This window comes from Symphalangus syndactylus, chromosome 8 (assembly GCF_028878055.3).
Source record: "Symphalangus syndactylus isolate Jambi chromosome 8, NHGRI_mSymSyn1-v2.1_pri, whole genome shotgun sequence".
NCBI classification, from domain to species: domain Eukaryota; kingdom Metazoa; phylum Chordata; class Mammalia; order Primates; family Hylobatidae; genus Symphalangus; species Symphalangus syndactylus.
The window spans coordinates 142,826,120-142,852,296 of NC_072430.2; the positions used below are offsets into that span (position 1 = coordinate 142,826,120).

The 26,177-nt window shown below is 52.3% G+C and overlaps 1 protein-coding gene across 4 annotated transcripts in view; it reads right to left on the minus strand.

Moving 5' to 3' along the window:
• The window catches only part of PER2 (period circadian regulator 2), a 45,647-nt gene extending 25,557 nt beyond the window's left edge, over positions 1-20,090 (minus strand). For 2 of the 4 annotated variants that reach the window (XM_063645811.1, XM_055291125.2), the window contains exons 1-6: positions 18,726-18,875; positions 7,732-7,980; positions 7,154-7,216; positions 5,955-6,109; positions 3,276-3,397; positions 1,505-1,706 (exon numbers count right to left, since the gene is read on the minus strand). In XM_063645811.1, the coding sequence (XP_063501881.1) occupies positions 1,505-1,706; positions 3,276-3,397; positions 5,955-6,109; positions 7,154-7,216; positions 7,732-7,961 (772 nt within the window). In that variant the 5' untranslated portion in view covers positions 7,962-7,980; positions 18,726-18,875. Of the gene's footprint in view, positions 1-1,504; positions 1,707-3,275; positions 3,398-5,954; positions 6,110-7,153; positions 7,217-7,731; positions 7,981-18,430; positions 18,693-18,725; positions 18,876-19,998 lie in introns of those variants that run through there. The other 2 variants (XM_055291126.2, XM_055291124.2) reach the window with 2 other exon arrangements.
• Positions 20,091-26,177: the final 6,087 nt, after the last annotated feature.

Genomic DNA, 26,177 nt, shown 5'->3' on the forward strand with positions numbered 1-26,177 from the left:
AGCTACATCTTGGAAGATAAGCCTCCATGCTGATTTTTGATTAACTCCACTTCTGGGAAGGCCTCGGAGATTTCATTTACCTACTGTCCCTGAATAAGAGCAGGTACTTAAGGTAAATCCTGCCCTCAGGGCAAATTCCTACGGGTTCCCTCTGAAGCCGGTGTGCCAGTCCCACAGAAGCCCTGAGTCTGGGGGAATGGCAAGACTGGGATCCAGTCTTGTCTCATCGCCACCCACAACATGCACAGCTTCTGTTCTTAAGTCCCTGTTAAATATTTCTTTCTAAGAAACTGAATTTGTCAGCCTCTTTCTTTGGCCTCTCAGCTGCCTCAGACTTTGGGGTAGGTGTGCAGAGGCCTGGCCACAGCGAAACAGAAGCCCCAAACATTTCGTGCTACATATTTTTGGGACAGTCAGTTCTAACAGAAACAACTTGGCATTCAAGGCTTACATCGGTATTTTGGTAAAATAGTAACTTCCTTTAAAATGTGAAATGTCTAGTGAAAATATGAAATCAATCGGGCAACCTCATCAGAAATGAAGGAAGAGGTGTTTCCCCAATAGTTGAAAGGGATTTAAAAAAAAGAAATCTCTGCTTTCGTGGGAATCTAAACTAAAAAAAAAAAAATCTTAGATCTAGGTCTTTCATACAACATTTCGTCTACTCAAAAGAAATTAGGAAAGTAGAAGCAATGACTAGTTACAGAAAATGATATAAAACCAGCAGCTTGGAAAGGCCCCTGAGAATTCACCTGGTCCTTGACTTAGCTGGGCAGGGAGGAGCTGGGGCACAGGAGGCCTTAAGGAGAGCGGGGGTCGGAGGCACCGGCAGAGGCCCAGAGGCAGGCACACCCCCAGCTGGCTCCAGGGACTGGACCAGACCCGGCTGGGAGGGCCTGGCTGGGGAGCAGAGCCTGGAAATGAGGCAGGGTAGATGGTGGCTACAAAGGCAGGCCCGGCAGCCAGGAAGGCTGCCATCCACAGTGCAGCACACTTGGCCTGCAGTGCCTCGGGGGCCAGCGGCATCTGCCCAGGGACCTCACAGTCTATATACCCAAAGCCAGCCCTGGTCAAGGCAAAGAACCCTCAGGAAGTCACTCTGGGACATGACCCACTCACTGGTTGCAGCTGCCAAGGTGGTAGGGGGATGCCTGTGTGCAGGGAGCAGGGTGCCTTGCTCATGCTCCCCACTGCCCCCCCAACCCGGCCTCCCACGACTGCAATCGCAGCAAGATTCCAGCTTTTCCAAACAACTTCATTTCTAAAATGCCTAACGGTTTTCTCTCTCTGAAATGTATGGAAAGACTATTTTTTTCTCTAAATGTATTCTGAAGGGACGAACAACTGCTTATCCTTTACCTTTGCCAGAGCAGGCAGCTGGTGGCCCCCACAGGTGGGCTCTGAAAGGTGAGGCAGGGCGCCTGCACCACATCTGGGGTGGGCCCAGCTCCTGGCCCCTTTCCCGACCCCAGAGGGAACAAGGCACTACCTCCGATGACCTCACCTGCTCCGCTGCACACGCTCCACAAGGGAAGCTTGTACGGGGAGGTGAAACTGTGGAACACGCCCACATCGTGAGGTGCCAGGAACTCCACAAAGTTGGCATCGCTGAAGGCATCTCTTTTACAGTGAAATATGGATGCAACCTGGTCAGAGATGTACAGGATCTTCCCAGACACCAGGGACACGGCCACGGCAAACATATCCTGAAAAGGAAGAGTAGGGCTCTGGTGACAAGGTCAGATGGGGTTGGACGCCACATCCGACTCAGGCAGGCAGGCTGGAGGGAGCCGCCCACCAGGAGCGTCGGAGGTGGGGGGCTCTCTGAGCCCCTTGTCTAGCCCTCACCAAAAAATCCTATCTTGCCTGTTGACAGAGCAGGAGCATCACCATCTTGGACAAGCCCCTCATTCTAAAGTTCACCTTAATAAGAAATGGCCTATATCCACAGGGCATCAGCCTAATGGCTAAGGTCAACGTGACCATAAACCACAAATAACATCTCCAACCAGAAACATTCCAAACTCCTCCCCAACCAGAGACATACTAGCCCCAAGATAACCCCAATCCGGGCCGGAAAGATGCCTGCCCCAAGTTAACCTCCCCTCCTCCCAGAGAGATTCCAGCCCCGCCATAAACTTCTCCACACACAAACATTCCAAGCTTGTGATAAGCCCCCTCACCCTAAAACCAACATATACTCTCAGTCTCAGTCTGTAAGAGAAAGCACTCCTGACCAAAATCGGCCAGGAGTACCTCTCAGGTTTTAACTAAAGAAAACCTGTCTTTGACTGCCAAGCTGCGTTTCATGTTTCTTTCCTCTTTAACTCTTACACCTGTTACAGATACTCGGGGGGGGGAGGGGGTCCAGCATGATATTATTTGAAACAACACATCAGGGTTCTATGGCTGGAAGAAACCCCAGCTGTCTCCACCCCCTGGGAGGCGCCACTCACCCGGCTGTCTTGGACATGGCACCTGGTGTCCAGGCTGGGTGACTGGGAGGTGGGGGACCCTCTGCTCACTTGGCCTGCCCCAACAACCTCCACCAGCCTTGCTGTCTTCCAGGGTTCTAGAGGCTTCCTGGGGAGGAGAGGCCTCTGGTTGGGCCCCTCCAGCCCACCATGGGCACTCTACCTGCTGGCTGGGCCTCTGGGCTCAGGGTTGGGGGCTGCCTGGGGGTTACGCTGGAGGAAGAAGATGGGAAGGATTAGGGAACCCTGTTATGAGGCCAGCTTCATGATGGTCCCAGCACATGTGGGGTCCCCACTGGCCCTCACATCTGTTCTCACCGGCTGAGAACTCGGAGTGGTAGAGTAGGTGTGTGTGTATGTGGCCCATGTGCCCTCCAAGGGGCCCACCTTTGGGTGTGCTTAAAAATGCACAGGCTTTGGAGTCTCAAATCCCAGCTCCCCCTCATGACCGCAAAGCCCTGGACAAGTGAACTGACTGTCACCAAGTGTGTCTCCTCACCTTGAGGACATGAAAACCCAGAGCCCCCCAGTTCAGTCACACTGGGTTTGCCCTTACACCCATGAGCTACAGAACAAAGTTGGCCAGGGACGAGGAAGACAGTCTCACAGAAGGCAGAAGTCCAGAACATGAATGCCACTTCCAGAATCACTGACTTCACATTCTTCCTTTTAAAGGTAGGAACTCATCTGCTGAAACCCCAAACGCTCCTGCCTTACAGCCACTGGCAGCAGCGCTGAGCTAGCTCGCCTGCCGGAGGAACTCCTGCTGTTTAGAAAGAAACTTTGCGGGAAGACGCTTACGGCATTCTTCACAATATGCTCAGAGGTAACGCTCTCCATCTCCTCCACGGTGTAGGAGGGCACGTCTGCTCCACAGGGGTGACCCTCGCTGGACATCAGCAGCTGGTAATACTCTTCATTGGCTGCAGGAGAGACAGTGTTCACACTCAGTGGGCAGAACCCAGCGCTTGGCCGGAGACAGTCACTAGCTCTTACGAACCTGGGGATCTACTTTTCTCAAATGAAAAGGTAGGATACAAATCTCGTCTTCCTGGGACACAGAACACATGAAAACGTGAAGGCAAAACAAACTCACAAACAGAAATCGGAATATTTTTCCCTGAAACATCAGAAGGCATTTGATTATAAAATTTTTTAAAGTGGCAACTACATTATTTAAGGTAATACAGTCGCAGAGTTCCAGCTACCTCTCACATTCTCCAGATGGGGCTTTTTTTTTTGAGATGGAGTTTTGCTTTTGTTACCCAGGCTAGAGTGCAATGGCGCAATCTCAGCTCACTGCAACTTCCACCTCCCGGGTTCAAGCAATTCTCTTGCCTCAGCCTCCCAAGTAGCTGGGATTACAGGAACCCACCACCACACCCAGTTAATTATTCTTTTTTGTTTTGTTTTGAGATGGAGCCTTGCTCTGTCACCAGGCTGGAGTGCAGTGGCATGATCTCAGCTCACTGCAACCTCCACCTCCCGGCGGTTCAAGCAATTCTCTTGCCTCAGCCTCCCGAGTAGCTGGGACTACAGGCGCGTGCCACCACGCCCAGCTAATGTTTGTATTTTTAATAGAGACGGGGTTTCACCATGTTGGCCAGGATGGTCTCAATCTCTTGACCTCGTGATCTGCCCACCTCGGCCTCCCAAAGTGCTGGGATTACAGGCGTGAGCCACCACGCCTGGCCCCCAGAAATTCTTTAATCATGATGGTATATCCACGTTTCCACACAGGACCACATGGCCACCCCTGCACATCTGACTCCCTGGGTAATGCCATCAGACACTCCCATCCAGGCAGAATTGACTGCTTAAAATAATAATAGGCACAAGAAACATCTGAAAGAAAGTTTTCAAAATAGAATCTGAAGGGCCACTCCATCTGAGTTCCCACGTCATCCTGGGCATATCCGGCGGGCTCTGGGGTGACAAGCCTGTCTCTGGGTGTCGGTGCTCATGGCCACAGCGGCCCTCACTCCGGGCGGGAGCAAAGGGGCCAGCTCGAGGCTGCCACTTGCCCTCAGGGCTCAACAGGCCCCAGACACATGAAACCTGGGGCTGCGTTAGGAGTCTGACCCAGGATTCTGCCACGCGTGTGCTTCCCGCAATGTGGTGAGAAGACCTTTGGACCCACAGCTGGGTCTCAACTGCTTTCAGTTTTGCCACCTTCAGTAATTTCAGAAACAGGCGCATTTCTGAGTATGCTCTGAAATCAAGATATAAACTGCTGGGAAGTGTGGAAAATGTCCATGTGGCAGAGCTTCTGAGCTCTGAAGTTACTGCAGAGGCCAACAGGGAAACACCCTAAATGGACATAATCACTTGAGAACAGAGCAGCCCAACTGATCAGAATGAACTTTCCCTTCCAGCTCCTCCTTCCGGAAAAGGGGGCCTCCACAGGCACGCAGGCCCAGAGCGGTGCCCTCCATGGTGGGGTGCTCATCCCAGGCGCACCGGATTTCCATGCAGTATCTTTAGACCTGACCAGCACTGACGAGTAGCCCAGGTACCTTGTTCTGTGTATATCAACCCTCACAAAATGGACAATGGGATTAGGGAGGAGAAACTCAGAGGACTGCAGAGAAACTCAGAGGACACCCAAAGACAACACCCAAAACTGCAAGGGTCCAAGCTAGCACATGGCAGAGCAACCCTTCCACATCTGGCTCAAGGGACCCCAGAGACTAGTGCTGATGACCTGCTCACTGCTGATGAAAAATTACCCAAACATTAAAAAATATGAAGACTGCTTGAAATACGAGTTTATACCCATGATTACTAGTGAAGAACTTTGCTCTAACTGTATGCTGTGCTTTGAAACGACTGATAATAGAATACAGCTACTGCTTCACCTTTAAGCCTTTCAGATTTTTCTATTTTTATGCATGTTTTTAATGTACAAGATCCACCAGCCCCTTAGTGCATGTGCACAATGCATGAAAAGGCACAGCTCCGCAGAGTCGGGAGGTGCTCACACACCAGCTGGCAGGAGGTGTGAAGATGCTCTGCAGGGCACCTTCCTTCCCCACCCTGGCTGACACTGATGGTCTCTGCCTGCTCGTCACAACAGACCAACACAGCTAAGGAATTCTTCAAAGTTCTGGAGCTGGTAGTTTCCACTCCAAAGAAAAAAGGCCAGGCCAGGCATGGTGGCTCACACCTGTAATCCCAGAACTTTGGGAGGCTGAAGTGGGAGGACTGCTTGGGTCCAGGAGTTCGAGACCAGCCTGGGCAACACAGTGAGACCCCATCTCTACAAAAAATACAAAAATTAGCTGGGCATGGTGGTACACATCTGTGGTCCCAGCTACTCAGGAGGCTGTGGCAGGAGAATCGCTTAAGCCCGGAAGTCAAGGCTGCAGTGAGCTGCAATGAGCCTCGAGTTTTAGAAAGTCAGCACAATCTAAGCTATAATTTGGGGGGATTTAAAACATATTTCTATAGGTTTGGAGCAGATGTGCGAGGCAGACGTACCTTTCACCTGCTTCACGCTCCTGAGGGCGTACTTCAAGGTGGCCAGCGTACTGGCCTTACCCTTGGCCTTCTTGTCTGCAGGGAGGTGGACCTTCAGCTCCTTCAGTGTTTTTATCAGCTCTTTGTGTGTGTCCACTTTCGAAGACTGGTCGCTACTGCAGGATTCAAGAAAGAGGAAGCCAAATGTTAGCTTCCTAGGTGTCCTTTCCTGAAGAAACGTGCCTCTTGTCCATTTTCTCAGCCTCGGCTCTACAGACGTTTTGGTCTGGGTGGTCCTGTGTGGGGCTCTGCAGGACATTTAGCAGCATCCCTGGCCTCACCCACAATAGACCAGGAAGACCCTAGCCAGGTATGACAATCAGAGCTGTCAACAGACATTGCCAGATGATTCTTGCTGGGAGACAAATTGTTCCTGGTCAACAGTCACCGCTCTAACCCAATTGAATGCTGGAGAAGTCCCTCCAACTGTGTTCTTTTCCCTCAAGGGTTAGAGCTAGGCTTTGCCCAGGAAAGGATACTGGTCGACCCACAGTCTGGTGCAGTGGACTGTGTACTGAGCTGGGCTCTTCTTCCCTGCCCCAGGTAAAAAAGGACTGAGTGATGGGATTACAGAGGACAGCAAAGTGACTTCCTGGGACATAAAAGTGAGCCATGAACACAGAGAAAAGGGGATTGTGGAAAAGGGTCTTCAAACATTAATTGAGGATACAGAGATGTTAGAGCGACAGGACAGCGAGGCACTGGCTGATGAAGATGGGCCTGTTTGGAACAGAGGGTACAGAAGGAATGATGGAAATCAAGGTTTCTCAGGCAATGCAAAGTGCCCACATGCCCTGGATAAGGAGCCGGGTTCTGCTCCCGAGGTGACATGAAAATTGACATAGGGTAAGTTTGTTACAAACACCTACGAAGGGTGAAGAATGTTCCAGATGAAAATGCCCAAGACACAGGCAAAGTTGGCTTCGAGTAAAGCTGGGAGGAGCTACAGGTACTGGAGCGACATCCTGGGGGCTCTGGATGGTGAGGGGACACAGTCAGTGTCTGAAAGACCAGAGTGAGGCTGGGTTCATACCCACACAGCCACACAGATGGGCTTTAGCAGAGCTTAAAAAAAGCCACGTCACTCCCAAAAAACTAACCTCCAATAAGTCTTTCAATTTCTCTAAAAACTCTATGTATGAGGTTCTAATTGGCCTTACCTGCAGCCACTTGTAGATGGGTTGTGTTCAGATTTTGCCATCATCAGGCTAAAGGCATCTGGACTATGAAAACAAGAAATAAAAGCAAAATTTAGATAACTGTATGCTCCAGACACATCTTCCCGTACCATCCTACCAGTGATAACAGGCTAGATAATAATACCATGGTAAGACAATTTTTTAAAAATGCAAGGTTAAGATAAAACTGGAACATAAAACCTTCAGACATCAGAAAAACTAAGTACCAGGACACAGAAACACATGACAACAGGAGCCAGTTCCTTTTCTATAAACCGCCCAGTGTTGTATAAGCAGCCGCTGGCTGGGTTACCCACCACTGCTACCTCGCAAGATCTCCTTACACTACCCAGTACCTGTCTGTTGGCAACTGGATCTGCGAAATCGACAGGGCCTCATTATAGGAAGGACAGACACTGGCACATTTTAGTCATTTTCAAAAATCTTGAAAAACTTGGTAATCATGATTTAAAGATTGCAAAAGCAATCAAATCACAGCAGAAATGAGCCACTGAGAAAACAACCCACCCAGCCTCCATCTGGCCAGAGGCTGAACTCACCTCTGGTGGGCGTCCGGTGGTTCCACCAGCATCCCCAGCTCCTTCCCACTGTCATCACAGTCACTGCCCTGCGAGTCCCGCCCCGTGGAGCAGTTTTCGTTGGTCTCGTGTCCGCTGGAGCCACTGCTCATGTCCACATCTTCCTGCAGTGGGACCTGGCTGGGCTGGGGCTCCATGGGCTCCTTGGTGGGGTTACTGGGGCTGGGTGGAAATTCTGCGTATCCATTCATGTTGGGCTCTGGAATGAAGCTGGCAAACAGAGGGATGCTATCACTCATTAACAAGCACATGCACAAGTGGCGCTGCAGCCATCAGGTAGAGCACCCGTTTGACTCTTTCTGTTACTAATGAAACTGCAGTCTCTTTCTTTCTTTTCTCTCTCTCTCTCTCTTTCTTTTTTGGGGACAGAGTCTGGCTCTGTTGCCCAGGGAATGCAGTGCCTGAGCTCAAGTGATCCTCCCACCTCAGCCTCCAGGGTAGCTGGAACCACAGGCACTCACCACCATGCCTGGCTAATTTTTTGTATTTTTGGTAGAGACAGGGTTTTGTCATGTTGCCCAGACTGGTCTCAAACTCCTGAAGTCAAGCGATCTGCCCGCCTCAGCCTCCCAAAATGTTGAGATTACAGGCCAACCGCACCCAGCCAAAGGTGCCCTTTCATCGGGATCAATCACACGCATATTAGTTCATCACATCACTTATTTGTTCTTATTGACAGAGCTCCTATCTGCCATGGATTAGGAAGATGGTTGAATGAGGCAGCCTCAGCCCGTGACACAGAGCTGCTGATGGCCTCATCAGAAGGCAGACAAGAGCACTGATAATCACTACCCAGCCTGTGGAGTGCTGGGAAAAACACACAGTCCCTCTGAATAGGTGATCTGCCTTTTATAAATTTCCCCAGATGATGGTGGGGTGGGGGAGCTGGGTTCAGAAATCTTGGCCATTACCGCACGGCACAGTTATAGGAGGAGGAGCCAAGGCTAGCAGGAGACATGGGGACAGACAGGGCTTGCCGGGTAAAGAGGGCAGAGGGGCCTGGCAGGTGTGGAACCCTCCCAGCAGCTCGGGGATCCCAGGCCCCACAGGCATGTACAAGTAGGATGGGGAGGGGCCAGGACAATGTGGCTTCACATTTACTGGGAATGGCTGGGAGCTGCTGAGGCACTCTGAGTGCCAGGCCCACGGAACTCAGCTTGCATTTGGACAGGCTTGCACTGCTGCGCTGGACAGAAACTTTACCTCTGCGCTTTGGGGTAGGTGGGTGGAGTGGCTCAAATTAGAGACAGTCCAGCGATCATCCTGGACACAAACTGAGGGGGTGAGCAGAGACAGGGAGTAGGGAGGGGTGGGACTGATTAGCAGGTGGGAGGCCAAAATGCCATCCTGGGTCCTCCCTTCTTCACCCAGTGATGTCTCCCCATCCCCAGGACAGCGTTTTCAGCAGGGTCCCAGCAGGACGCAGGCACCCACTCAAGCAGGGCACTGGAGAGAGCCAGATGAAGGCCCTGCTTGACACGAGTGGTCATGCTTAATGAACACAGCTGTGAGGCTCTGGGGTGATGCTGCTGACTACAGACGATGCTAAGCACCCAACACACAGCCTTCCCAGCAACTCTGCATCACTGTCTACATGATACACAGGAGATCATTCTACGGAGGAGCCAACAGGGGTGGGTAGCTCACCCCAGGCCACACAGTAGCAGATGACAGCCCTGGATTCCAGGCCTGCCAGCATCTGAAGACGGGACCCCTACCCTACACCCAGGTTCAGCTGTGTGGGGACCTCCTGCTTCCTGCCACTGCACTGTGCTCGGCCCCAACTCTGGCCCAGTGTGGCACTGCCACTTCTGCATGGCATCCGTTTGGCCCTTCCCAGGGCAGGTGGAACAAAGGGAGAGAAGGGTTTCTGGATTCCAGACCCCAAATCTTGTGAAACATCTTATGCTCCAGTTCCCATCTAGCTCTGGGAGAGCCTCCCCTTCCACCTCCTTCCCACCAGTACCCACGTGAAATGAGCAAGGATCACACAATTGGTCAGGGGGAGGGATCATTTTCAGCAGCCCTAGAAGTCCCGAAGGGTCCCAATCATTTGCCACAAAGTGAAGGTGCGTCCTGCTGCTTGTCACTCAGGTGGAAGGAGCATGAAGAGTGCACTGGAGTCCAAATCCCCCTGAGGAGGCGGCTAGCGCTGAGATCCCTGCTACCCCCAGCCGTGGAAGGAGACGGCCCGAGCCACGGCCAAGGCTGCAGAGGCAAGAGCTCTACCGCCAGGAAGATGCTTCGTGAGGACGCTGTGGGAGAAGAACGGACACAGGAACAGAAAGCCTGTGGGAAGGAGAGGTTCTCCTGGAGACGCTTCACCCACTGAACACCCCCAGGTGCCCTCCCCCACAGGGCAACTCTAAGAAAGGCCTCGAAACTAGCCAGCAATACTGAGGGCTACACACACAGGGAGCCGGATTCCAACAGCTGGCCCCAGGAACTGAATGGCTAAGCTCCAACAAGAGCCTTCAGCATCCCCTTCCCCAGGTCGAGTCCATTCGCGGGTGAGCCACTCCAGGACAGCCTGGTGAGAGGCAGGGCTCACGGAGAGTCCACCCACATCAGTGTCTGCAGAACAGCAGCGCCGACTAGACCTTGCCTTGTTCACAAACTAATAAACAGAAGAAAGCCAGCACGGGGCTGTGGAAAACACACACAGCAAAGACAACTGAACACAACCCTTACGCCACAGAAGCAGCAGCAAATTAAGACAGCATCTACTTTTCATCCTAAGAATTCAAGAAATGATGGATTCAATGAAACAAGTAATGAGAGATGAGATAGGGCCACAGACTGAGATGAAAATGCCACATTAGAATGGAAAACTAGAAAGGACAAAGTTCAGAGTCAATAAAAAGAAAACGGCTTCAGTGATAGGGAGGAGATGCATGACACTTTTAAAATGCAAAGGGAGAAGAGAAGAGAAGAGAAGAGAGATGGAGGAGAGCCGGGTTTGACCTGTGGATTACAGCTCTTCCTGAAAGAGACGAGAACAATCAACAGAAACCATAATGAGCGAGACACGTAAAGAGAGCCATCCTGAACCACAGACAGATCTGAATCTGCCAATCAAAGGACAAGAGTGCAACGCCTAACTGCATCCAGATGACAAACGGCATCTTCAAGGATAAAGAAAGTCCTACCAACATCCACAGAGAACAAACAAGTTACCCATAAAGGATGAAAAAAATCACACTAGTCTTGGATATCTCTTCAGCAATATTACATTTCCAGAAGACAATGTCTACACTTTTTTTTTTGAGAGGGAGTCTCGCTCTGTCACCAGGCTGGAGTGCAGTGGCACAATCTCGGCTCATGGCAACCTCCGCCTCCTGGGTTCAAGCAATTCTCCTGCCTCAGCCTCCCGAGTAGGTGAGATTACAGGCACCCGCCACCATGCCTAGCTAATTTTTGTATTTTTAGTAGAGATGGGGTTTCACCATGCTGGCCAGGATGGTCTCGATCTCTTGACCTCATGATCCACCCGCCTCGGCCTCCCAAAGTGCTGGGATTACAGGCGTGAGCCATCAAGCCCGGCCACCTACATATATTAATAGCTTTGAGAGGAAAAGCTTATGGTCAAAAGGAGGAAATCTCAATTACAAGATACTTGATTGTGGGTTACATAGCTGGTTTTATCAACATCCTGAGTCATATAAAACCCAAAATGCCAGCGTCATTCCACTGAAAGTCAGCAACAAAATAAGTAAATCTGTTATTCTAGTCTTTTTTTTTTTTTTTTTTTTTACATTTTATGGCAGTTCTAGCAAATTCAATGAAAGATGAATGGTAATACCTTTTGGGAACAGAGAGACTAAGCACGAAGACTGCCTAGGCCATTCCCACAAAGAGAAACACCAAAGATTTGTGAACTTGTAGAAAGAGGCTCAACCTCATTAACATCAGAAAAATGCAAAGGATGAGGTTATCTTGCCCATTAGGTTGCCAAAAATTAACAGGACTGATCACACTCAGCATTGGTCAGGTGGAGAAGAGTGGCTCTTGTGTGTGGTGGTGTAGTAATAGGGTATTTCTGGAGAGAAATTTGAGTTCCCAGCAACATTTATAATCTGCATACTCTTCCCACTTCCAGGAATCCATTGCAGAGAAGTGCTTATTTATGTGCACAGAGATGTGTGAGCATTGAATATAAAAACCTGGAAAGAACCATCAACAGGGAGGCTACGCATCCTGTCCACGATCATCCTGGCCAACAGCCAGCCTCCAATTCCAAACTGGTCCCCTGCCTCCACCTAGCCTTGCTATGGTTAACCAGCATCTAGAGCGATCCTGGTGAAGGGGCTCAGCTTACGCCTGGCCTGTGCTCAGACCCTTGCCCAGAGCACAACTCTAGTGGGCACGAGGGCCAAAGGCTCTGCAAGTCTAGCTCCTGCAATCTCCTGGGCATGTCCTGTTAACTGCCCACCCCTCAGCCCCAGCCCTGTGTGCTCTGACCACAGGGACTCTACACTTGCTGCTCCCTCGTACCCACAGCCCTCTTCCTGCAGATGCCCTGGGCAGCCTGCACGAACAGCACCGCCTCCCCACCAGCTCCTTCTCCGTGCCTCCACCCCCGCTCTGTGGGCTTTCCTCGCCAGCACTGAGGGGCTGGGCTGTTTACTGCCTGCCTCCCCTCTGGGACCTAAGCTCCATGGGGACAGGGGTTTGAGTTGGTCACTGCTGGATCCCCAGGGCCTGCCACGTACTGTTGAAGACACAAACCTGCGACATCCATGCTGTAAATACTATACACCCACTAAAAGGGTAGAGGCCAGAAAGACTGATGTGGGGAGAGTCTCAGACACAGACGAACAAGTCCAAGAACAATAAATAACAACAACAAAAAGGGCAGATGGCACTCAGGCAGGGCCCGCCTGGTGCCAGCAGTTTCTCACTGACTGACTTGCCCTGACTTGCTTAGCACTGAGGGCTGGCACTGGGGCAGACAACAGATCAGACATCTTTCCTGCCCTCAGGGAGCTTACATTGGGGGAAACAGACAATAAACAAGAAACTAGAATATTCAGTACAACTGGCAACTAGCAAGTGGGAATAGAGGGGCTGGGAGTGACATCTCAGTGAGGGTGGCCCCAGGTGTAGGTGGCATTTGACAGGGACCTTGTGCACGAGCCCTCGTGTGTGAACTGACTCAGAGTCCCTGGGCTTCGCTCTCTCAGGCTTGCAGCCACGTGCTCCAGCAGGTCCTTCTGGCATCACACCTGAGGCTGGCACTGGGCGTCTCTGGCTCTGCCTGCCCTGTGTGGACTCGGACGACGTGCCACACCACTGTGGGGGCCCTTGCTGCCCCTCACTGTCCCAGCTGCTGCCAAAGGGTCTGATGAGGCAGCTGGACAGGAGGGAGAGCTCGCTTGCTGGGCAGGAGGCAAGGAGGAGCTGGCAGAAAATGCCCCCTCCCTCTCTCCCTCAAATGGACCGTTTTGAAGCTGTCTTTCCTTCCTTCCTTCCTTTTTTGGGACAGCCTTTCTGAAGAGGTGCCAAGGGGGTGAGCACCCAGCTGGGTGTCTCTGTAAGGCAGAGCCTCATCTCAGCAGGGTGTCGTCTTGTGTGTGCTTTCCAGACTTTTCTTCCTTACCTCCCTTTTCCTTTTCTACTGCTACCCTGGGACCTGCAATTCCCAGTAAAGTGCTCACCTCAGACTCCATTCTCAAGAGAGCCTGAAGGCAGACCTGAAGAGAGTGGAGAGTGAGCTACCAGGGGAAGAACACTCTAGGCAGGGGGACAGCACACACAAAGGCCCTGGGGCAGGCGAGCACCTGACCTGTCTGAGGAAGGTGCATGAGGCTGGAGCAGAGTGGGCAGGGGTAGGAGGGCGGCAGCAAGGCCAGATCACAGAGTGCCTTGCGGGGGCAGTCAGAACTCCGAAAGGGAACCGTGGAGAGTTCTGTGCAACAAGATCTGACTTACATTTCAATGGAGTTGCAGGGGTGAGGCAAGGTGGAAGCAAGGAGACCTCTCAGGTGGCTCTTGCCATGGTTCAGTGGAGCTGCCAAGGGGCCGTCCAGGGTACCAAGGGCATTCTCTCACTCCTGACCCCCCAACACCCTGGACACCATCAATCTCATCCCCACTGCCCTCCCCCAGATAAGCAGCTGGTCCTTTCTGCTCTGAGTGAGTCATTAAGGTGATCAGAGGCAGCAGCAGAGTGGTTAAGGGCACAGGTCCTGGATGGCCTGGGTTTCAGCTGGGTTCCACCACTTCCTAACTGTGTGATCTCAGACAAGTTCCTTAACCTCCCTGAGCCTTGTGTCCTCATTCATGAGATGGGGATAACAGTAGTTCCTGCCTCCTACTGGTTGTCAGAAGGATTAAATGACACAACCCATGCAAGGTATCTGGAATGTAATATTAGCTTGTATTATCACTGCTAATCACTACAGAAAAACAGATGGGGGCTCACACCTGTAATCCCAGCACCTTGGGAGGCTGAGACGGTGGATCACCCAAGGTAAGGAGTTCGCCACCACCCAGACCAATATGGTGAAACCCTGTCTCTACTAAAAATACAAAAATTAGCCAGGCGTCCTGGTGTGTGCCTGTAGTCCCAGCTACTTGGGAGGCTGAGACAGGAGAATTGCTTGAACCCAGGAGATGGAGGTTGCAGTAAGCCAAGATTGCACCACTGCACTCCAGCCTGAGCGACAGAGCAAGACTCTATCTCAAAAAAAAAAAAAAAAAAAAGAGAGAGAGAGAAAACAAAGAGAAAAAGAAAAACAGACGGGTAACAAAAGTAATTTTAGAAGAGAGAGAGTGAATTGTCATGGTAGCTGTCTCTGGCTTGTATTCTTATATTTAAAGGACTAAGAACTCAGTGCCACCCCCAGCCCAGGCAGTCCTTGGAGGAGCATCAGGTATCTGAAGCCACCGTGCTGTCTGGTCACTGGGCACTTTGCACGTAGCTCTCCTGGTTTTCACTGTTTTTGCACTTAGCTCCTGGTTTTCACCCCTGAGTCCATCCCCTGTGAGCCTGTCTAAATACGATTCACTGGTGCCCCGACATTACCTTAGGTGGAAGATAAGTATTTTTGCAAAGAGGGTAGAGTAAGCTTGGCAGAAATGTGAAAGCCAAATCATCAGAAACTTCATCATTCCAGAAAATGCGTCTCTCAGCCCCAGCGGCTCTAACAGACCAGCCTCATTTTGAGAAGCTGGCAAAACCAACGTCCCTGTCAAAGTGGACTTTGCCTCCTGCCCTCCACAGATGTGTGCCCAGAGCCGGCTGGACCAGCTGTTCCTGGGGAGCTCCTAGGAAACCTGTTTCTACCTCAAGGCGGGTAGGGGGAGGAAGGGCGGGCACGCACTTATGTGCTCAGGGTGCCAAAGCCCAGGAGGGAAAATGACAGCCCGGTTGAAAAGGGGCTGCCAAAAGGCAACATGAGCCTCTGGGCGTGAACCTGCCCTTGAGGCCCGCTTTGCATGTCCACCCACTGGCTCTGCCCCCAAGAACAGTCAGACTCAAAGAAAGAGGTTAAGCTCGGACCCCTGACCAGGTCACTTGGCCACATTTTTGATAGCTAGGTTGCCTCAACTTGACAGAGCACCATTCAGAAAGTGCAGTCCGCCACCAGAACGGAGAGGCTGGGATCAGAAAGAAAAGCAGCTGGTGGGGGTGGGGAAGGAGAGGGGCCAGGAGCAGAAACTACTGGCTGGTGGGGTCGCAGGGGTTTGTTACCCTATCCTCCCCACTTTCAGAGATACTCATACTTTCCATAATAGTGTTTAAAAATCAGGAACAAAAGCAAGCCTGGTACCCAGTTCCAGCCTCCACTGCCACTGCCAGGACTGGTAAAGTCTTACTGTACTCAATACCTGCACACCTAAGAAAAGCATTTTTTGTGGAAATCAGAAATCAGCGTTCAATCACCAGAGGAGTCCCACCTCATGAGGTCACAGCTTGATGTATATCCACAAATAACATGCCATGTCACGTGTCACCAGAGGCAGGACAGTGCCAGCCCCCCAGAGGCTCCTGGTGGCCCTCCCAGCCACCATCTACCACGCAGGGACCCACTAGCTTGGCTTCTCACAGCCTAGTGAATTCTGCCTGTTTTTGAACTTTACATAATAGGGATCATACAGCATGTACTGTCTCTGCAAGCCCTGCAGGATTTTACAACCCCAAATATTATAACATGTTTTCTACTTCCTGGTAGGAGCCAACTCCCTGAGGCCAGCCTGCTGTAATCCTGAGAAAATGTTTGTCCTGCTAAATAAACAGCCGTGCTCTCCATGGCAACGGTTGGGTAACTGAGGAAAATGTGACCGCAGCCATCCAAATATGGAGGGAAGGAGGTGCACTGGGGACGCATTGTCTTGGCCTCACTAGGACACCTTCAATGCTCTCAATTCAGACTTTTAAATCCCTACATTTTTAGAACTACAAGACTTTAAAGCAGTAAGAAAGGCAAAAGTGTCAGCCTCCTAGCTCCCCAGTGGTCAGGGACTGAGCTACTCTGAATTGCGGGAAGCTCAGGCATCTGCTCCTCCTGTACCTGGTTTCTTAAAGAGTGGATTCTGATTCCTCTATGTCACCCCAGGAAGAGCACCAGGAACCCTTCAAGGCTGGTGAGGGTTCAGCACAGCAGCTCACTCTGTCTTGGGAACTACCAGTCTCTGAAAACCAAGTGGCCATGACTCCTGTCATCCGTCACTGCTGTTCATTTACTGCTTCTAATTTGTTCTAGACTTGGAAATATGGTAACAAACTTGTTACAGATGTGTACACGATGAGCATAATGAGTTGAAAGGAGGGCCTGGTTCCTAGGGGGGAGTGCGTGGGCTTGGGGAGGGGTCCATCAGAGGCCCCCTCTAGACTGTCTAATTCTACCTTGGTTCCCAAGGTGGGCCAGCTTTCCAGAAGTGTGGGGACAGTCTCTGCCAAGCTTGTGGAATTGTATGTTTCTGGCTCATTCTGCCAAACAGAGTAGTTTTCAAAAGGTAAAAGCATACCCAGAGCCTGTCTTTCTTCTGACTAAATGCCGAGTGGCCCTGCCAGCTGTTCAATGACCTGACAGAGCCGTGGTTTGCCGAGTCCTGGTGAAGTTACATCACCGCTTAAAAACAGCAGTGTGACTACCAGTATTTCTCTGAGAAAGTTCAGTGGGTATGAGAAGTAGTGCACAGGAGAGGAATCTTTCCTTGTTCCTTGTAAGCACTGCAGATGTGGCTCACAGGAGAACATTACGTGGCCCAAAGGCAAGAGCACATCAGAAGCCTCTGTCTCCTGCGAGAAACCTGGGAAAAATCATCCGTAGGGTAACAGAAAATCAAAAACCTGGGAATTAAAGTAGACCTCTGAGACTGCCCAATCTGAGCCCCTCCAAACAAACGAGGAAACTGAGGCCCAGACCGGGAGCCAAGGTTCCCAGCAGCAGCCAGCTGGCTGACACAGGGCTCCCCCTTCACACCTGGCACTCCAGTCTCCACAGAAAGCCAGGGCTGCGTTAGTTCTGTACCCATGAATCATACCAAGGCGACAGTGACAGATAACTGCAAACACCCACGGTACCATCCCCGTGCTGGCACACCACACAGCTTCCACTTAAAAAAAACGGAGTCCCTTTCTTCATTATAGTCATATAGCACACAAAAATCAATTCACTTTGTATTTTAAAACTCAATTTCCAAATAAAGCCTTCAGGTAGAGTCCTGTTTTCTTCTCAGGCACACCCAGCCTGGGACCAGAAGCCCCAGGTGGGGGGAGAGGGTGGGCATCTCCCCTCTGAAGCCAAGTCTAGCGGTTCTGCTGTGCCATATACAGGTGACAGGTGTCCATGTGGGGCTTTGGCCATGGTGTGGGGTTCTTAACACATTTCCCGGACTTAAGGCCCTTCCTCCCAAATTCCAGCCCACCCAGGATTCAGCACGCAAGTTGAGGGCATCACTGAACCTCTGAAACTCATTCTGCCCCAGTACGATGGGAAGATCCTGCAGACAGCCTGGACCTGGGCCTCAGTTTGCTCATCTGTCAGGCTGAGGGGTTACTCTGGGTGATTTTCAGGGTGCCTTCTGGCTCTGTTGTTCTGTATGAATCAGCTTTCCAAACGGTTTCCTTCTGTGTAGGTTACAGAAACCCTGGCAACCAACTCGTCATCCCTTACCCTGGCCTTCCTGAAGGGGGAAGCAGGCCACCTCCCACCCCCTGGTCTATGTCTGGGACTTGGCAGCCAAAGTACATCCCAGAAGGTAGGTGTGACTGCTGCACCAAAGAGTGGACACCCCCATTCCCTTCTATCCAGTCCGGGGAAAGGGAATTAATACAGGGTGGTCCAGGGGAGGCAAAGGGGCGAACATTAGGCAGTCTCCCTGCCCTCAGGTTCCCAGGCCTGGCTTGGCACAGGGACTTCCTTGTCCCTCTGATCACCCATTCCAGGAGACCCGTAGGTGTCCAGGAAAAGCTCCTAGATCAGCGCCCCTCCATGGCCCTTCCCCAGCCCAGGACTTGGCCCTGTGGCCTCAGAGGAGGCAGTCAGCTCCCCGAGGGTCCTCCAGATCCCAGGGCCGGCTGCGCTGACCCTTGGTTTCCTTGGCCTTCCCCATGCGAGGGGAGGGAGGGTTCCCAAAAGAGAATCGCCCACGGAACCGCAGCCCGCGCGCAGTCACTCGGTAGCTGGGTGCCCTACACACGCTGCCTCACCTTTCGGGCCTTAGGCTCCTGAGCTGCGAAGCGGGGGTTCGAGTCCCCAACCCGCGATGTCAGCGTAGTTCAAACGAGCGCACCCTGCGCGCGGGTCGACCACCCTCCACCTGGGACAGGGCCAAGGGCACACGCCCCCACGCCGGCGCCGTTTCAAGCCGAGGAGTCCAGCAGCCCGGGGAACTCCCGGCGGCGCCTCCGCGGCCCGAGCCGGCGCTGGGACCCCGACCTGCCCGAGGCCCGCGCGCCGGCAGCGGTTACATAAGCCGCAGCGGGGCCGCGCCGCGCCACTTACCGCCCGGCTGCGCCCGCGTCAGCCCGTCCGCCGGTTCCTCCGCCGACTCGCAGCTCTGTCCGCCCGGCCCCGCGCCCGCTGCCGCCGCCGCCCACAGCTGCACGTAGCCCCCAGGCGCCGCCGCCTCCGCCGCGGCCGAGTCGCCGCTGTCACATAGTGGAAAACGTGACCGGGCTCGCCGCGCCCGCCCCCGGCGTCCGCCATTGGCAGCGACTCCGTCTCATCTGTATACATGAGGGGCGGGGCCTGCGAGCGCCGCGCGCCCATTGGTGGCGGCGCCCGTCGCTCTTTTTACATAAGACGCACATGGAACTCCATGTTCACCTCGTCGGTTCCTCAATGGAGACCCGGCGCGTTCGTGCTCCCCGTCGTCCTCCCTACTGGTCTCATCCACTTCCGGCGTCGGCCTCTTCCATTCACGACGCCCTCAAGTCCGCCAGCTCTGGGAGCGCGGAGTGGCGCGTACCATTGCGGGCAGGGGAGCTGGGCGGCGGGCTCTTGCGCACCTCCGGCCGGCCTGGCAGACCCGGCGCGCCTCAGCCGGACCAGGGAGATCTCCACCTCCGGCCACCGGCCAGAGGCGCGCCCCCAGCGGCCTGAGCCGCGGGAAAGTCCGCGCGGCATGCCTCATTCACGCATTCACATTCATTCATTTATTCATTCACTCACTCATTCATCGCCGGGCCCCGGAGAAGCCCACGAGAAGGTGGCAGCACCGCCCTGCAGCAGATCCCGGGGCACGCCCACCCGGGCCTCCGAGGTGCCTGTGGTCGACATTTGTCCCGGCAGCTACCAAGTGACCTTTCTTATTTTTGAGACCACGTGTTGCAATTTTTGGTTCAGGAAATGGAGTCATTGTTACTCTGGGGAGGTACAAAAGAAAGAAATGATGTTGTCCCTGCCCCCAAGCGCATCACTAGGGAGAAAGGATTGTCTCATAAAAAGGAAACTTAATCAAATGCTAAATTGGGCGATGTGGGCTATAAATTAACCAGAGCTATCCCCACAGGCTCCGTGAGAAAGGCAGCACTTCCAGGGCGGGTAGGATGGGCCCTGAGAAAGGGAAGCCTTACAACGGTGCAAGCCGTAGAGACGCAGGAGCCAGGGGTGGGAGGTTGTCCCGGGAGACAGCGCGGGACCCTGCATCACCTTGTCTGAGTGTTTGCTGTTTCAGTAAGCATTGTTTGGGCACGTGGAGCCTCTAAACTTCCATTTAAAGTGTCAGGAGAGAGAGTACAATTTCCCCTGGTCTGGGTAGAAGCCTGAGACTTACAGGACAGGAAGGAGCTTTCAGGCTCCCACGCAGCAGGCTCTGAAAGTGTAGGCTCTCATGGGGAAGGTGAGATTGTCCAGGAAGCTGGAGGCCGCCGTATCTCTCTTTACTCTTCTTGTTCTTCTTTACCTGGACTCACCTGGGGACCAGGGATGGGACAGAAGGAAAAGCTATGAACCCACATCAGGAATTCCTGAGTGTGATAACTCCTTCCCTTCTACTTGACAAGGTGTGTGTGCAACTTCTCAGATGCAAACCAGGGCAAATACCAAGTTCATCGGGGCAGCCCTTCCCACAGAAGCCCTGGGAGGCCTGCAGGCTGTTCACACAGTCAGGTGGCCCCTCCTCCTGTTCCTCTGACATTGACACCTCAACACGCTCCCTGCCCCCTCTAACACATACACACACAAATGCCAAGCAAACCCAGGCCCGGCTGCTGTGCCCTGCACACACCCAAAGGCTCTTTTGTTTCTTCCCTCCCATTGACGTCAATGGGGAGCTCCATTGTTCTGGAAACAAGAGTAAACAGACAGCTCATCTACACCTTACCGAGATTCTTCTTCATGCTTTTGCTGGGTCTTGCTCCATATTCAGCCTGCTACCTGATGTCACATTTCCTCCCTAAATGTAGCCTTTTTTATTTCCACCAATAAATCTGGTAGGAAAATATTGAAATCAATTCTTTTAGAAATTATCAAGTGCTTTGGGCTCTAGGACTCTTCAGAATCTCATCTATTTTCAGTGATTCACAGCCAGTTTCTTCTTTCCTATTATTGGAAATTTTTGTACACTCCACAAATACTTGTTGACACCTGAGTATTGAGGGGCATGCAAAAATACATCTCACTGCATCCCTGCTTGTAAGGAGTTGGTGATGTAGAAGGCGGGGAGGAGGCAGACTCAGAGGCAATTTTGTCTAAGATGCGGTGTATAGGTCCTGAGGGAATAGGACAGCCATGGACAGAAGCCTCCATCCCAGCTCCAACAGAGGAGAGCGCTCAGGGGATGAGCTCCTACAATCAGGCCAAGTGCATGGATGCCATTCTTGCTGAACCAAGATGGTGACAGAGAGAGAGAGAGAGAGAAAGGGAGAGTGCAAATTGGGGCAGTCAGATTGGAGAAGGAAGGGGGATGAACCCTTTCCTAGCCAGCCCACACTGGCCAGCTGTCACCTCCAGCACGGAGCTCAGAGCTCTTGGATAGGGGAATTGCCGTTGACACTGTGGGAGGCAGGCTGGCTAGGAGAAAGCTAGTCCTTTAGTTGGGGATGGAGGTGGGGTGGTAAGCCAGGGTCCCCACCTACCTTGGGAATGCTGCCAGTGGGAGGAGCTGGCCTCCCAGCTAAAGGCTGCTTGGCTCCTGCCCCAGCCACTCCCACCAGCCTGTTTCCACCAGTAAGCCTGGCCCAAGTCGGCCTACCCATCTACGTCTGGGCCTGCCTGTAGGGCCTCTCTGCACCCAGGCCTCCATGCCCTTGCCAATCCACTCACTTGCCCTCTCATTCGCTCATGCACCCAGCCAATTGTTTACTGAGCAACTACTATGTACCAGGCAACTGTGCTGATCACTGCTTCCTCTCATTGTAGGTGGCATGGTTTGTGGGTTGGCTAGCTGGAGGGCCAAAGGACAGGTGGCTAGGAAGAGAATTCCCTCTGCAAATGGAGGAGGTGGTGGCCAGCAAAGTCCTCTCTAAAGAGATGGAGGGGACACTGTCAAGCTTTCTGGCACTCTAGTGCTGGAGCCCCTTTCTTGGGTCTAGGGACATTGGAGACGGTAATGCCCAACCCTTACTCTCCAGCCTCCCTTGAACCCAGCGCTGACCTATGGCTGACCCCAGCTTGGCATGGTGGCAGCTCCTGGCAGTGAGACCCTCAGCCAGCTCACAGAGGTGACCTCAAGGGCGCGGGCACCTGCGTCCAGGGTCTCAGGATGAGATAAGGACTACTTGCCTCTAGTGACCCGAGGGCAGGTGCCTATCCCTGGACATGAGGTGGTTTGTGGACCAGTATAAAGAAAGTATCTTCCAGCTCTTTGGGAGGCCGAGATGGGAGGATTTCTTGAACCCAGGAGTTTGAGAACAGCCTGGGCAACATAATGAGACCCTGTCTCTACAAAAAATAAGAAAGCCAGGCATGATGGCATGCTTCTGTGGTCCCAGCCACTTGGGAGGCTGAGGCAGGAGGATCCCTTGAGGCCAGGAGTTCGAGGTTGCAGTGAACTGTGATTGTATCACTGCACTCCAGGCTGGGCAACAGAGCAAGACTAAGACCCTATCTTTTTAAAAAAAGAAGGCATCTTTATCATGCTAGCTATCTACTGAGAAGGCTTTTGATTTTTAAACTAAATATAGATCCGGGGAGGCTGTTCTTTGTTTGGGGGAGACATGTGGGTGTGATATGCGCACACATGTTCTCATATGTCTTCCCCAAGGAGGTCAGAAGATTGAGCCATCCACGATGGGTGTGCAGTCCCCATCTTTCTTCGCCTCACCCCAGAGAAGAGCCCGGGGAAAGGAGTTTGCTTGGAGCCTGGAATGTAAGCATCCATGTCCCAGTGGCTCCTTTGCAAAGGATGCCCTAGAGATCACAGAGCTGGTGGCACAAGCTAGGACCCGCATTTGATGTGGTATAGAATGGTGAGAGTGGGCATCCTTGCCCCATTCCACCCTGGAGGAGAAAGTGTTCAGTATTTCACCACCAGGTATGATGAGCCTTAGATGTTTGTTTTTTTATAGATGTCCATTGCCATATATTCTAATTCGCTAAGATTTTTGTTTGTTTTTCTTTTTTTTTTTTCTTTTTTAAGACGGAGTCTCGTTCTTTCGCCCAGACTGGAGTGCAGTGGCATGATCTCGGCTCACTGCAACCTCCGCTTCCTAGGTTCAAGCGATTCTCCTGCCTCAGCCTTCTGAGTAGCTTGGATTACAGGCACACGTCACCACACCCAGCTAATTTTTGTATTTTTAGCAGAGACAGGGTTTCATCATGTTGGTCAGGCTGGTCTGGAACTCCTGACCTCGTGATCCGCCCGCCTCGGCCTCCCAAAGTGCTGGGATTACAGGCGTGAGACACCGCTCCCAGCCTTGTTTTGCTTTTTCTTTTTTTCATCATACATAGGTGCAGTGGGCTTTTAATCCATGGCAATAGTTATTACTTCAAGAATACCTCTCCAAAATACATCTAATCTTTTCTTTTTTGCAGATCTGCAAATAATTTAAATTGCCATAGCTTTGTCTCTGCTATACAATACTCTGTATAGACTTGTTTACTTCATTATTGTGTCCTAAGACAAAAAATATAAATGAATAAAATAATTAGTACCTGAAGAGTCTGTCTTTTTAATGTTATACATGTCCTCTTTATTGCTACAGGAATTCAGTGATTAAATGTGTACCCAACTGACTTCTCTTATTATCAGTTTTGCAAATAAAAGGCATGCTTTTAACCAAAGCCAAGAAACAATTTGCTATCATGTCACTTGAAAAAGGAATAAAACTTCAAACTTTCTGGTCATTAAGGCCATTAAGAAAAACCAAAGATTTGGGAGGCTGAGGCAGGCAGATCACCTGAGGTCAGGAGTTCGAGACCAGCCTGGCCAACATGGTGAAACTCCTTTTCTACTAAAAATACAAAAATTAGCTGGGCGTGGTGGCGCATGTCTATAATCCCAGCTACTCAGGAGGCTGAGGCAGGAGAATTGCTGGAACCCAGGAGGCAGAGGCTGCAGTGAGCCGAGATCATGCCACTGCACTTCAGCCTGGGTGACACAGCAAGACTCTGTCTCAAAAAAAAAAAAAAAAAAAGAAAAAATAAAAAAGAAAAACCAAGGATTTAACTGAGATGAAAGCTGTGCCCTTTGGTGGGGAGGGGGTAGCAGTGGGCAGGTGATGCTGTATGGCGCTCCTGGTTTGAGTTGCAGGTCAAGTCTCGGCCTCAGGAACTTGTGGATTAATTTGTAGATCAGGCTTTCTGGTCTCAGGCAGCTTGAGTTTCTTTCCAGGGCTTCTGGGCGGCCAGTACCCTTCACTGTCCTGAAGGAGCCCAAGGAGAGGCAACTTGCCAAAAATGCCTGCCCTGTCTGAGCTGATCCCCCCCACACCCAAGGTGATGCCCCCTGTCTGAGATGATACCCGTGTTCAAGGTGATCCTCCACGTCTGAGGCGTCTCTTCCTTCCCAGGTGGAGGGCCTCTCATCGGTCAGGGTGTCATCCTGCTGGCCTTCTGGGCCGTGGACCTTGCCCCGGCAGGCCCCCGCAGCAGCCTCCCTGGCTCTGTTCCTCTCTGTCTAGTGTGCGTCCTGCAGGGCTGTTGCCTCAGTGTGGTTCTGCCAGCATTCCTGGGGGTGTCACTGAGGGGTAGCTGACACCTCCAACCATGGACATCTTGGAGTCAGGAACGGGGGCCTTGCATGCTCTGGGGACCAACAAGGCCTGCTGTCATTAGGGTCCCTGATCCTGGGTGACACTAAGAAGAATGCAGGAGCCTGAGTTTGGGGCTACGCATTCATACATGAGTATGGCCCTCGGGCCCCCCCATGGCCTGTAAACCAGCTGTGATGGAGCACGTGCTTGTTGTGTTTAGGCATCAAGCTTGGCGCTTGGCACACATTCTCTTCTTTTATCCTCACCAGTCTGTAAGACATGTGCCTGGGTTCCACTGCCCCTTTGCAAAAGACGTTCTCGACACCACGACGCCAAAGGAATCCTGTGTGTCTGTGTTTTATGTCATCAAGGAGAAACCACCTTTGTCTGCAGAAAGATCTCATGGCCATCCTCACCACCCTGCCCCTGTGAAGCCTGAGAACCAGCTGGCTCAGCAGGCAAGGCTGCAAAGTCAGGAGTGACCAAAGTCCAAGCTCCAACGTGCCTCTCGTTCTCCAAACATTCTCCCCACCCAAAAGCTCCTCTGTGACTTGGCGAATGCAGATGCTCCCTGCATTCTATTAATATAACTCCCCTCTGAGTCCATAGTGCTCACAGGTGGGGATGGCTGGGGTGCAGGTCTGTCTTGGGGATCACCAGCCCACCAGCGATGCCATCTCACAGTGTCTTCTTTGGGAGGGTGAAGGCTCAGGCCTGTGCACCTGCCTTGCCCTCTGCCTGCAGCAAGCACTGCTTCTGTGGCTCACAGAGTGTTTCCTTTGGTGTTTGGGTGTTTGTTCTCTCCTGCTGGCTTCTCCCTGGTGCCCAACATGGGAAAAACATCACTTGTCCCTAAACGGAGTCTTGTTGGTTGGAAGCAACAAAGTTGTTGTTGTTTCTCTTCTCCTTCTCCTTCTCCTTCTCCTCCTTCTTCTTCTTTTAGAGAAGAGGTCTTGCTGGAGTGCATTGGTGCGATCATAGCTCAGTGAAGCCTCAAATCCCTGGCCTCAAATGGTCCCCCTGCCTCATCCAAAGCTCTGGGATTACAGGTATGAGACAGGCAAAGGGGTCTGATTGGGTTATCTCAGGGTGGAGGCATCCCCTCGAGCGGTGGGTGATGGCTTTCCTGGCTGAGGGCAGAGGCAGGAGCCCAAGTGACTTAGACCTGTGACAGCAGTGATCGTGGGACCTGATCTGTGGTGGTTCCACTGTGAAGAGCAGCTGGGAGCGAAGACTGCCCGTGTACTCATCTTCTCACTCCTCCTCAACAGATGGAGTCCTGCGAGGAGGAGGAAGGGAAATTGGGAGGTACCCTACCACTCCCCAGGCCGCCACTGAAGCTGGGGAGCTTTGTTACAGGGAGGAAGCCATGTGTAGGTGGACTGTTGGGGTGCACAGAGGAAAAAAGGGCTCCCTCTGGCCACCTACACCCGGGGAACTCTTTGAAACTCTTTGAAAGCACGGATGGTTTGTTTGCATGATGAGGGGTGACACGTGCTGCTGAATGAAGCAAATTGTGGGTCGGGGGATCCACACGGAACCCCTGCTGCAGAGTCAGTCGTGTGCCCTGTGACCATGGACACGGGCAGACATTCCCGGGCACTTCTCGCAGTGGATCCTTGATGACCACGGCGTGGTGGCCCCGGGGGGTTCCCTGAGACCTTGAGCATAAACCCAGGCATCCCCACCGAGGCTGCAGCCCCTCTGGAAGAGCTCGCTGGGCTCATGTGGTTGATGAGAATGCAGAGAGACTCCCTGCCAGCACCACACTCTGGACTCAGAAAGTGCTGAATGGTTCATGGCAGGCAGGGCCCTCCTC